Source organism: Ammodytes marinus, assembly GCF_949987685.1.
Source record: "Ammodytes marinus genome assembly, chromosome: 8".
Lineage (NCBI taxonomy): Eukaryota > Metazoa > Chordata > Actinopteri > Uranoscopiformes > Ammodytidae > Ammodytes > Ammodytes marinus.
This window is the reverse complement of record NC_137212.1, coordinates 32,522,964-32,535,838: the sequence shown is the minus strand read 5'-3', so window position 1 is coordinate 32,535,838 and position 12,875 is coordinate 32,522,964. Positions and strand designations below refer to the sequence as shown.

General features: G+C 39.8%; 1 protein-coding gene across 1 annotated transcript in view; it reads right to left on the bottom strand.

Moving 5' to 3' along the window:
* The window catches only part of szt2 (SZT2 subunit of KICSTOR complex), a 480,200-nt gene that overhangs the window by 381,327 nt on the left and 85,998 nt on the right, over positions 1–12,875 (bottom strand). The window contains 3 exon segments of the mRNA XM_080032888.1: positions 4,245–4,359; positions 5,948–6,100; positions 6,389–6,534. Coding sequence (XP_079889014.1) covers positions 4,245–4,359; positions 5,948–6,100; positions 6,389–6,534 — 414 coding nt within the window.

The window sequence follows — 12,875 nt, the reverse complement described above, 5'->3', positions numbered from 1 at the left end:
CCCTCAGGAAAAGAATAAAACCAGCCACAACAACTGTAAAAATCTGTCCCGAGGGAGCACTCAACCGGCTACAGGACTGCTTTGACCACACCGAATGGACTGTCTTTGATCATCTGCAGCTAAATGAGCGCACTGAGACTGTTTTGTTTTATATCAAGACCTGCACTGACAATGTTACAGTGAACAAACAAATCAGAGTTTTCAATAATCGGAAACCATGGATGACAGCTGAGGTGAGGACACTGCTGAAAGCACGAGACAAAGACCCTGTTTCCACCTGGGATTAACATCTGACTTTTTGAATCTGGTTACAAGTGGACAGCTCTCAATCCGTGTGTTCCCACTTGTATTTTCAAATGTGACTTCTTTGTCTACTTGTGATCCGATTCCATTTACCCGCGCTGTATTTAAATCAACACGTACATCATTTCCGTTTGCATTGCTGTTTTTAACCGGTGGGGTTCAAACAAGTAAACATACAGGGCTGTACAGTGCCACAGTTTTAATCGCATTTGCTATTAAAATGCATTACATGCGAAGATAATTACAAGTCTAGGTTGAAGAGATAGGCTACTGTCTCATTTAGACAAGGAGGAGCGATGCACAACACTGCTTAGAGGGCTCTACATTAACACTCGCCAAATGCGGGAAATATCATAGATAGTATATAAAAGTAAAAACTCTTAGGCGAGTAAGTTATTACGCCACTTTGGCTGGTGAAAGATGTGTGTTTGCCGGGCGGCTTTTCTAACGTTTGCTACACTCTTGTCACCACCATCAGTACACGGCTTTATCCAGTTAAGTTACTTTACGTGCGAACAGAATATTTCCTGTGCGCCTTCACATTAAAAGCCTGTTACTAGCCAAACGCGAGTTGACTTTTATTTTTAAGCGGATAAGAACAGGAAGTCGTTGCCTTGCAGCTCTCCGTGTTTTCAGTTTTACGCAGTGAAATGAAACCAGAGGACAGAAAGCTTGTCATTTGCAATACTGGCGGATGCAACTAACGTTCATGAGGCTTCTATAAAAGCTGCATGAACGCCAGTGATGCACTTTTAACGTTTTTTTTTTTTTTTTTTAACCTTTATTTATACAGGTATATCCCATTGAGACCGAAGACTCTTTTGCAAGGGAGACCTGTTTTCCTTTCCCACGTTACCATTCACGCACACATTCATACACCGATAGCAGGCTAACTATCGACATTCACACAAGGCAAGGTGGGTGAAGTGTCTTGCCCAAGGACACAACAACTATGAAACAGGTGGCAGGGCGGGGATCGAACCTCCAACCCTTTGATCATCGGCCGACCCGCTCTACCAACTGAGCCACAGTCGCCCAAAAATTACTACCATTAAAAAATAAAGCTATAATAATAAAGCTACCTTCCTATATCTGTCTATCTTTATCCCTCCACTGTACACTCAGTCGCTACTATACATGCTAAAAAGAAGCAGGATTATAAACTCATTTAGCACATTATTTTTAAATATTTTATATTATTTATTCTTTTTTTTTCTCCCCCATCTAATTGACGATTTTTAGGAAAATGTGTTTGTTTGTAAGCGAGCATGTTTAAATAAAACCTGTGAACCTTAACTTTTAAATGTATTTAATTCATGTTTCTATGTGCTACACAGGCTTAGATATTAAGGTTTTGGTAGACTTGACAATTCGTACTAAGGATTAAGGACATGCATCCTAGATTGCCATAGGGTTAACAGTTCATAAACATACAGGAAGAAATAGGTTAACTCAGAGTGCAACAGCTTCTAAAAAAATACAGTACTCAGTGTTTCCCCTAGAATTTTTTTTAGGCCCGGTGGTAAGAGCTGATAAAGAGTATGCGTGCCGCGTGCGTACCAAATTTCTAGAAGAAATTGACCAAAACGAACCCCATTTGGGATGAGCCTCTTTTGACAGTCCGTTAAAAATGAGGGCATAGGGTTATGCTTTCACATTCAGTACGTTTGTACATGTGGTGTTTCTCACAGGATTTTTAGATCCTGCTGGGTGAGAATGGACATTCTAGGGGGTCTGGGGGCATCCCCCTGCAGAAGAAAACCTTATCCTTTTTAAAGTTAAATGCATCAATCTGGTGCACTTTGAGAGGCGAAATCTGATTAATTCTGTGCTCTGTAAACAACATATGCCCTGCCTATAACTATTTTCTGTAATAATTTGGAGACACAAGCCACGTAAACTATTGAAGAAAAACACATGGATTTCAATAAAAAAACAATAAACACTAAGATCTAATATAGACAGGTCCTGTTTAGACTCATTTCTGGAATAATCTGAATCACCTCACCTTGAAGCTAGCCTATTGAAAAATGTTCTTTATTTTTTTTTAATGCAAATAGCCTTGTTGAAAATAAATGAATTAACATAGGCTACACATCATGATTAGCCTATCAACATGTGTGCTACATAAGGCAAATTCCCTATTCCGACCATTATATTTCATCTAGCCTATTTCTCAATTTAAAACATACAAATAAAGTAGCATTGAAAATACAAAAACATAAAGCTTGTAGGCCTACAATAGCCTGCTGTTTTCAAGATAACTTGACAGTTAAAACAATAAATAAATTAATATGTCCCTTGAAAATAAATGAATGCTTTTCTGAGAATGTCAAAGGCAGTAGCAGTGTGGCACTTCGGTAAACTTACTGAAACGAGTGCATGCCGTTTTTTTCAGCGCTGTTTCAGCTGTTGATACAGATTGGTTGTGTTGCCACGGCGACGTAGCGATTTTAACTTTCTAAACTTTGCGCAGCACTTTTTCCTGTTCAACGTCCCTGTTACTGAGTCCTTAGTATCTCCATAGAGCAGGCGCTGGTTTTATTTTCGCCACTAGTTCAACGTTTGCTTGCTAGTCATGCTCCTGCTCATTGTCTTCCGTGTTTTAACAAGTGCGCACCCGCACCGAATACACACGCGCATCGCGCCGCGCGCAGACACACATAGGCTACACACACGCAGACACACAGATCAGCTGATGGGATGATCAGACGAGAGGTTGTAAAGACAGGCGCACACGAGGGGTAGACCGACAGTGCCGCGCAGACGCTCGCATATTATTATTACGGAATCAATGAAAAATTGATAATCATTTTTTTTTTTTATTATTATTTTTTTTTAAAGTTAGGCTGCTGTTGGCCTGGCGGGGGGTCCCGTTGGCCTGGCGGCCCCGCCAGGCCTGTACAATGGTAGGGGAAACACTGAGTACTAATAGGTTTACTAATAGCCTTTTCAAAAACAATCCTTGTTTAATTAACATAGGCTGACTGTTAGTGTTAACTGGCAAGCAGTGACCCACTTGGCAAAATCTGCCATCTAATGAGAGAAATGGCATTTGTTTGATCTGATTTGATTTGTAGAGCAGTGAAAACGGGACTTGTCATGGCAATACACATACAGTGGTGCAGGTGCTCGGCAGTGAGCGATGCGCGATTATTAGTTTTAATGGCATTCATGTGTGAGAATGCGTATTCGCATGTGTAAGTTGAGCCACACATAGTGAAGACAAAAAGTGCAAGACGCCTTGAATGATTGAATTTCTGGTGGCTGACTTCACGAGTCTAGAACTTTTCCGAACCTGCCAGCTGTAATGACTGTCGCAGGTCAGCTGATGACTGAATGTCAATGAGTTCCAGTTGTAAACACGCCTTGTTCAATGACATTACCACCAGCTACTTTGCTTTCACAGCAAACTCACCCACAACGTCCACACAGAAAGGGTCCATCACAAATCTCATCACTTCGATCATCAACAACATCGGGCACGAAAAAGCATTATTATCTTAACAAGAAAGTCTTAGGTTGCGTTCCGAATCGCATACTCTTTCTTTTTTCTATTCTACATACTACATCCAACGATAAAAAGAATCTAGTTAGGATGCAGTAGGCATACTTTTGGGACATACTTTACTCTCTTATTTCATAATAACATTGCGCCTTGATCTTGCCTCTTGGTTTTATATCCGTCGCATCCCCGTTTGTTTTCATATGGAGGCTTCGTCGATGTGACGTCACTTCACGTGCGCACTGGATTGTGGGTCAGAATCGCCCAAATAGGATGCAGTTTTCAACACTAACAATCTTGGCCGCATGAAGTAGGACATCCGGGTACTTCTAACCATCCTAAATCTGGCCACAAGAATCGGGACATCCTAAATCTTTTTTCTACATACTATATAGTAGAAAGTATGCGATTCGGAACGCAACCTTAGTTCCAGTACCTTGTTTCTAACATGGGCTGGAGTACCAATAGGGAAGCCCAGACGCAGCACCATACAGGGGGTCTTGGAGATGAGACGAACCAGGTAGAAAGAGGTGGGAGGCTGCTCACATGAACTGTTGAGATAGAAGAAATTAAATCTTACTTTTTTCAGGAACTGATTACTTTTTTCAAAACACTGATTGGGTAAGGTGGGTTTCTTATTTTAAAGAACAAAACATTTATGATAGTTATTCATCTATATAAATTCTAAATTTAAAAATGTTATGGTTATCAGACAAGTAGTTCTAATGACCAAAAATTGAAGATGCAAGCAGTCATGCTAAGCAAAGTAACTTTAGCTAGTTTGATATTTTTGTTTGATATTCCGCTCTACCAACTGAGCCAGTCGGCCCGCCATTTGTTAGAGGGCGCTCGTGGTGCAGTGGTTAGAGGTGCAGTGGGTTTTTTTTGTTCCACTGTGGCCATAATACACCGTCACATAATTAACATCATATCTTCTTTATTATTTATTACATTTATTTGGGAGCTGCTTGACAATTTAAAAAGGTAAACGTCTGTTTTTGCAAAGTCACCATAGGCCATTGTGATTGCATGACTTCATCTAGGAAAAATTTCCAATTTTTTTTTTAATGCTTATCTTGGTAAATTTAAAGATGTGGCCGGTATTTCTTTTAAATGTATGAACAAGGGGCGCCCTTAGCTCAGTTGGTAGGGCTTCCCCCCCATGGGCCTCGGCCAGCAGCGGACCCGGGTTCGATTCCAGCGCGCGGTCGTTCTCTGCATGTCACTCCCCTCTCTGCCCCATTTCAACTCTGTCTCTACACTATCAATAAAGCATAAAAATGCCAAAAATATCTTAAAAAAATAAAAATGTATGAACATTGCAAATTGCAATTACTTTTGACTGTTTTGTAATGTATTTGACAAATGTTTATGGAATTTATAAGAAGATCCTTTTGAGAAACCGCAGTGTTTTTTTTATTATAAAATATTACAAATGTGCTCAGCATGATTCATCCAAAATATTGTATCACAAATGTAACGTGTAAACTTAAATACATTTAATTATATAAAAATAATGAAAAACCAATTAACCATTTAAAGGGCCCATTAAAGGTGAAGTAAGCGATGTATATATGCTAATATAAGTGTTAAATCGCTCTTTATTCATACAGTGAAAACTTATATAGTGCGCACGTTTCATAAAGCCGATCTCTCTGTCACCCACTCTGCATGTAATCGTCAAATAAACTTTTCTGGGATCCCAGTACTGATAACCAATAAGAAGAGAGAACGCTACAAATCGGCACCCGTCTCACTGACGGTGCACTTGCAGAGCATCAGATGGGTGAATGTGTATGCGCCTACAATGGCGGAGCAGGTAAAAATCCTTACCAATGTCTATTTTGATGGTTTTTATCATGGTTTATCACACTTATGGATCTGAGATGGTATCCTAAGGGTAAGTTCACACTTTTGGCCATTAAACCAATGGTCCACCATTGCGGTAACAACACTTAGGAACTCCTACTGTACATTGTACAGTGACAAATAGGAACTCCTACATCCGATGATTACACAAGGTGGAATCATGGGAGGGAATTGTGCTACCAAGACAGCATCACAGTATAAGTCCATGCTCCATGGTTTATCAATCTTGTGTTCAAAACACTTGGGCCCGTCCCCCATGCATTGTCTCACCTGTATATGAGTTTGACATATGAGTAACCCTCCACCAGTACAAAGCTGCTCCAGTCCCTCAGCAGTGATGTGAGTGCAGTGTGGGAGATACGACACTGGATGGTGCTGTAACGCCCATTGTTTCCTGCTGTGTGCAGATGTTTAGGGACAGGCCTGAAGGGACACAATCCTTCATTTAATGAAAAACTGAAAGGCCACATTGAACAGAGACAGAAATATGGAAAATAACAAAGCTAAACAAGCGCTCTGAGTGCGAGAAAAGAGCTAAATAAATAAAATGTATTATTATTATTATTATTATTATTAAACACCAAGCCTTTTTGAAAAATATGGACCTATGTTCACACAACCATAAGCTATTACCTATGATATGATCCAGGTTGGTGTAAATAGTCTTGAAATAGTTTTGGGTATAAATGTACAACTATATATATTTCTCACATGTCATGTTCAAGGATGATGGCAATGCGATGCATGTGCAGCCATCTCTGCCAGAAGGTGGCATCCATGGAAAGAATGGGCTTCCAGTAAGAAGCAAACTGGGACTGAGAGGAGTCTTTGGATCCACTATGCTGCAACGACAGGACCTGCAAAACAAGGAGTCATTCATTCAAGGAAGGTATGCAAACAAAAAAGGCTAAAAAGGATACACTGATATTTGATAGTTGACACAAAAACCTTGAGTAGACAAGCAGAAATGTGCTGTAAAATGTGCGGTGGCAAAACGTTGGTATTTATAGAAAAATTATTTGCGGAGAAGGGTGCGTATTCCAACGCCAACTTTCAACCATGCGTAGAGCTAACACAAGGTTTTCCCGACTCGGGGAATCAGCGACACTCACTTTTTTTTTGTTTGTATGTTTGATATTAACATCATATTATGCAAATGTGAGTTATCATACAAAAAAAGGAATAAAATGTTTTGGTCTAGATCAGGGGTGTCCAAACTACGGCCCGCGGCCCGCTTTTTATTGGCCCGCGGCCGATTTTAAAAATATAATGCAATATGGCCCTTTAAAAAAAAAAAAAAAAAAAAAAAAAAAATATATATATTTTTTTTTTTTGCATTTCTTAGTTAACCCACTAGTGCAGGGGTGTCAAAACTGATTGATTGGCCCTTGGCACATTTTAAAAATATAATGTAATATGGCCCTTTTTATTTTTAAATAATCTAAATGCACTCATTATATTGCAGAGAAATATGTCCCATAAAAGAAAAAGAGCATCAAGGCCATCCCAGAGGACCCTGCATAATATTCAAATTTAAATTAATATTATTATGGAAAATCTATGTGTCCTTCTCCAATAGCTTCTAAATCATCTGACACAGTGTTTACATTTTTTTTCATACAAAATTCTTCAGCTTTAGCCTCTTAATTTCCCTCTCAAAGTGCACCAGATTCATGCATTTCACTTTAAAAACTTAAAAAAATCTCCCGGGGGGGCATACCCCCGGACCCCCCTTGGAGGGGCGGGATCTCAGCTGGCTACTATTTTCACCAAGCTGGACATTAGACGTAAAAGCAGAAAACACTGGGTGTATCAATGGCATTTAACAAGAGGGGGATGTATATTTTTAATGTGCAAGTAAAGTGTTGCCGTGAAGAAGGATTACAATTTACGAAGACACTATGAAACTAAACATCAGAGCAGCTACATGTCCTGATTATTTTTGCAAAGTGGCCCGGCCCTTCGTAGATTTTTCTGTATGTGGCCCTCAGTGAAAAAAGTTTGGACACCCCTGGTCTAGATAATTAATAGCCTGAAATTGTAATCAGTTCATCTGGGAGGTAATCCGAAATTATCTGATCATGTCACGTTCACATCCATGCACAGTGTGTATTGAGTTTATTTAAAAACAATTGGAAATGGGGCTGCCCTCAGTTGCCCATGCACTGTGTATAGTCTATAGCCTATTTCAGCCTCGTCTTTGGAAAAAAGATACAGTAGCTGGACAACAGAGTTCTTCTGCTTCGTTCCTCTCACTGCATTTAAATGCATTCATTATATTACAGAGAAATATGTCCCGTAAAAGAAAAAGAGCTCCAAGCCCAACCCAGAGGACCCTCCATAATAGTTTTATTTCATATTAATATTTTTATGGAAAATCCACGTGTCCTTCTTCAATAGCTTCTAATTCATCTGACCCAGTGTCTCCAAATTATTTGTTCACACAATTTCTCAGATTTAGCCTCTTAATTTTCCTCTCAAAGTGCACCAGATTCATGCATTTCACTTTAAAAAGGTTAAAAAAATCTCCCGTCTGAATCTCGGCTGTCTAATATTTTCGCACAGCTGCACAGTGGAGGCACTAGCGGAAAACACTGGGTGTGTGAATGATATTTAACAAAGATCTATAGTTTCAGCAGCGCTAACATTGGAGAGGGGCCCCATAATCATATTTCGCTTAGGGCCCCCTGAAGGCTTGGGCCGGCTCTGGCGACACTCAATGGCAACACCACGAAATAAAGCTCAGTCATCGGAAAAACACACATATTACTATGAATCGCTTGGCACCCAATATATTTAATTATTTATATGTATAGGCTATAAGCTTACCTATAGTTGCAAATATAGGCTACTGTAGCCCATGGCATGTAGGTTGAATTAGGTTACTTATCAAGTACGTCTGTACATGTTTTGGTTAAATTTTTTAATTTAATCTTATAGAGCTACTCTATAATAATATCCGTCGGGAGGTGTTTCCGTGTGTGGTCAGCGGGAGAGGCGAGCAAAAATATTGTGTGTTAAAATGACTTTTGTACAAAGTTAAGCAACACGACTTCTGCTTGGCAAATGTGGTGAGCGGACGCACGAGAGAAGGCTCCCAGTCTACTTTTTGCTATATTCGTTTTTTATCAAGCTTTCTTCCCAGTGCTTTTGACAAACCATCATTAGTGAGTTTCATTAAGTGTTTCAACTTATGGGGTTGAGTCGATGATTCCGGGAAAGTTTGTTTTCTAGATTTTTTTTTTCTTTTTCGGTTGGGATCAGAGAAGGTCTTCTTATGACCCAATACCTGTCCATGAGGTGTGTGTACTAAGGGGTTTACTGTTTACATGCCAGTCTGCAGAGCCTTGACCGTGCACTGACATTTGATTTATTATAATCTTTTTTTAACATATCTTTTGTTTCTTCTACGGAAACAACTACGGTGTGAATCTGTATAATACATTGGGAAGATCTGTATGTATGTGGACATGTGTGGATGTATGTATGTGTGTATATGTATGTATAGGTATATATATATATATATGTATGTGTATTTGTATAGGTGTATATGCATGTAGGTATGTGTAGATATATACCGATTGTATGCAACGATTCCCCCTTTTGAGGATATAAATTGCCTGTGACAATAAAAATATATAAATGCAAAAAAAAAGAGATATAACAATAACGATAAATAAATCAATACATGTACCACCCCACGCTTCTAGGGCTCCTTGGGGACGTGCAGAGGGAATATGAAACCTAGCCATCACAAAGTTAAAGTATACTAGCACTATAACGTATCAACGAAAAAAAAACACACATCCATATATCTGACTGTCTATGTGCAACTGCAGTGAAATTATTGTAAAACAAAAATAAAGAGCCAAAACATAAAAAAAAAAAAAAAAAAAAAAAAAAGTGTTTCAACTTAAAATGAGCAATTCGAAGTTTGCTAAATCAGGTTGCAGTGCACAAACCCCAGCTACACGCGCTGCTACTAGCGCCGAAAGTAAGCTAGCAACGTTCTCAGCTAACAGCCCTCCGACAGCGACAAAAACATCAGGACCGGGAGCAACCATGGATACCGCTGTCATTTCTAAGGATCAACTGGCTGCAGAATTTGCGAAGCAGAGAACCACACTAAGGGATGATGTTTCTCTTCTGATTCAAGAATCTACAAAGCCACTACAAGCCTCGCTGGACTCACTCCAAACAACAGTGAACACATTCCAACAGCGCCTCACCTCAGTGGAGTCTGTGTCCGGTGATAACTTTGAACGTGTATGCGCTGCGGAGTCTAGCATTAAGACGCTCAAAGCCCAAAACCAATCTCTCTTGACTCGGCTCGATGACCTAGAAAACCGATCGCGGAGAGCCAATCTCCGTATACTACACATACCAGAAGGCAGCGAAGACGGCAAGGACCCGGTTAAATTCATGTCTGAGCTGCTGATGCAGGTGATGGGCCCCGACGTCTTCACTGCGCCGCCCGAACTGGAGAGAGCCCACCGGTCCCCGACCTTCAGATCTGGACAAGGAAAGCCTCCGCGCACATTCCTGGTTTGTTTCTCCCGATTCCAACAGAAGGAAGCCGCGCTGCGCTGGGCAAGGAATCACGAACTGCGGTACGGAGGAACTGTCATAAGTAGGGTTGCAAAATTCCGGAAATTTTCAAAGTTGGAAACTTACCATGGGAATTAACGGGAATTTATGGGAATTAACGGGAATTTTGGGAATTAACGGGAATAAACGGGAATTTACTAAATTTAAAGTAGCCCAAATGCACTAAATTCTCCTAACTATGTTATTTCAGTCCAGGCAAACGTTCTAGACTGTAAAAAGCAGTTTTTTCAACTAAGTTTTAATATATTTATGAACATTTAATTTCAAATCAGATTTTTTTTAAAGTTTATTGAGATACCCAACTTGATATCATAAATTGATTTTTACTAGACCAGGTTTACAAAGGCTTAAGCTTTGATTTTAAATATAGTTGGGGACAATATATTTTAGCATAATCTTGACTAAAACAACCAGATTTTATGCAAGTACACTTGGCAAATTGCACATAGCACACATCCTACTGCAGGGGTACTGAGGCCACGTCCCCTACATGCTCTGTGCATTCCTCCATCACATGGTGGGGGGGCATTTGACTTTATTTATTGAATGGGTGGGGTCAGACAGATGAGTAATAATTTACTCAACATTCATCTTTTTGTTGTTCAGTGAAATTATTGATTGTTCATAAAATAATCAACTTGATAAAGTTCTTCTTACAAATAAATCTGTTCAAATGTAATGTTTTTTGATTGTATTATTTTGCATGGATGTCTGCCAATGACAAAACATAGTGTTTATATGTTTAGATTTATGGTTGGTTATGAAAAAAAATCATTTAAATTACCGCCATTTTGTTAATTCCTATAATTTCCAATTTTGAATATTCCCAAAATTCCCGAGCGAAAGTTCCTGTGGAAAGTTTCGGGAAACTTTCCGGTAATTTACCGGAAACTTTCCACCCCTTTGCAACCCTAGTCATAAGGATGTTTCAAGATCACAGCGCAGCTCTTGCTAAAAAGCGAGCTGCATTTAACGGGATAAAACAAGCCCTTTACCAAAAGAACGTCCGGTTCCACCTGATCTACCCTGCCAGGCTGCGCGTGACACACGGGGACGACGTGCTCACCTTCGACTCACCTGATGAAGCCCAGAGGTTCTACGATCAGAGGATTAAAGAGTAAAAATTCAGCAGCGTTTACCTTCACTATATGGACTGGAGACGGACAGTAAACATTGCACACTCTACTGTGTACGTTGCCTTTGCAATTAGTCTGTCATACGCCCTGGATTTTAAGGTACTGTGCTTTCATCCACGCTACGTTTTGGGATAACATGTTTAGAAGGGATAAACAAAAAAAAAGAAAAAAAAAAAAAAGAAAAGGGGGAAAAAAAAGTGGCCCGGATCTTGTGTTACTCTGTGTGCTACTGCTTTCATTCATGTTTGGGCTAATTAGGGGGAACAAAAGAGAAGGGGAGGGGGACATGGATGTGCACATGGATGTGCCATATATATATATATATATATATATATTAGAGGTGGGCATAGATTAATTTTTTTAATCTAGATTAATCTAGATTAATTTTGGAATTAATCTAGATTAATCTAGATTAAAATGTCTCATTTGAATTCATTCATAATATGTGTGTGCTCCTAAATAATGACTCAAAGTAAGTCTGTGTGCTCCTAAATAATGACTCAAAGTAAGTCTGTGTGCTCCTAAATAATGACTCAAAGTAAGTCTGTGTGCTCCTAAATAATGACTCAAAGTAAGTCTGTGTGCTCCTAAATAATGACTCAAAGTAAGTCTTTGTGCTCCTAAATAATGACTCAAAGTAAGTCTGTGTGCTCCTAAATAATGACTCAAAGTAAGTCTTTGTGCTCCTAAATAATGACTCAAAGTAAGTCTTTGTGCTCCTAAATAATGACTCAAAGTAAGTCTTTGAGAACGTGTTTCTCAAGCCAGGTGGCGCATCAGACCAGGGGCTCATCTGCTTGAGGAAGCTGTTCTACTATGATAATTGGTGATGAAAATAAATAATGTTCAACAAGATGTTACTTAGTAACGCGTTACCGGCATCGGACCTCTTTTTTCAGTAACGAGTAATCTAACGCGTTACTATCTCCAAACCAGTAATCAGATTAAAGTTACTCATCAAAGTCACTGTGCGTTACTTTTTCTGTAATTTTCCTTAGTGAAACATTTTACATAACTGCACAAATGACTGCGATTGCGATTTTATGTAAATAAATGTGCACGCATGTGTCTCTAAACGCTCCAACTGCTCCAACCGCTCCTCTCGTCTTTTTGGTAGCGCCCCTCTCTGACATGCAGCGTGTGTGTGTGCGCCTGTGTCTGTGTGTGTGTGTGTGTGCAGCAGCATTACGGCCGAACTGTGGCGCAAAACAAAGTTTTCCCCCCGATGAAATATAGCGTCTGCTAAGGGGATATTTAGGATTCGGGTACGGTGACGTTGAAGAGATAGAAGTGTTTAAAACTTGGAAACTTATAGTCACGTGGCGACCGGTGGCCACACACACCCACCCTGCGTTCCAATACCCGATTGTGTCGTGGGCAAGTGATGGAGAGAGAGAGCGGCGGGTGTGTGAGAGAATAAAGGCTCCTCAAGTGTCAACAACGGCCCCCGGCTA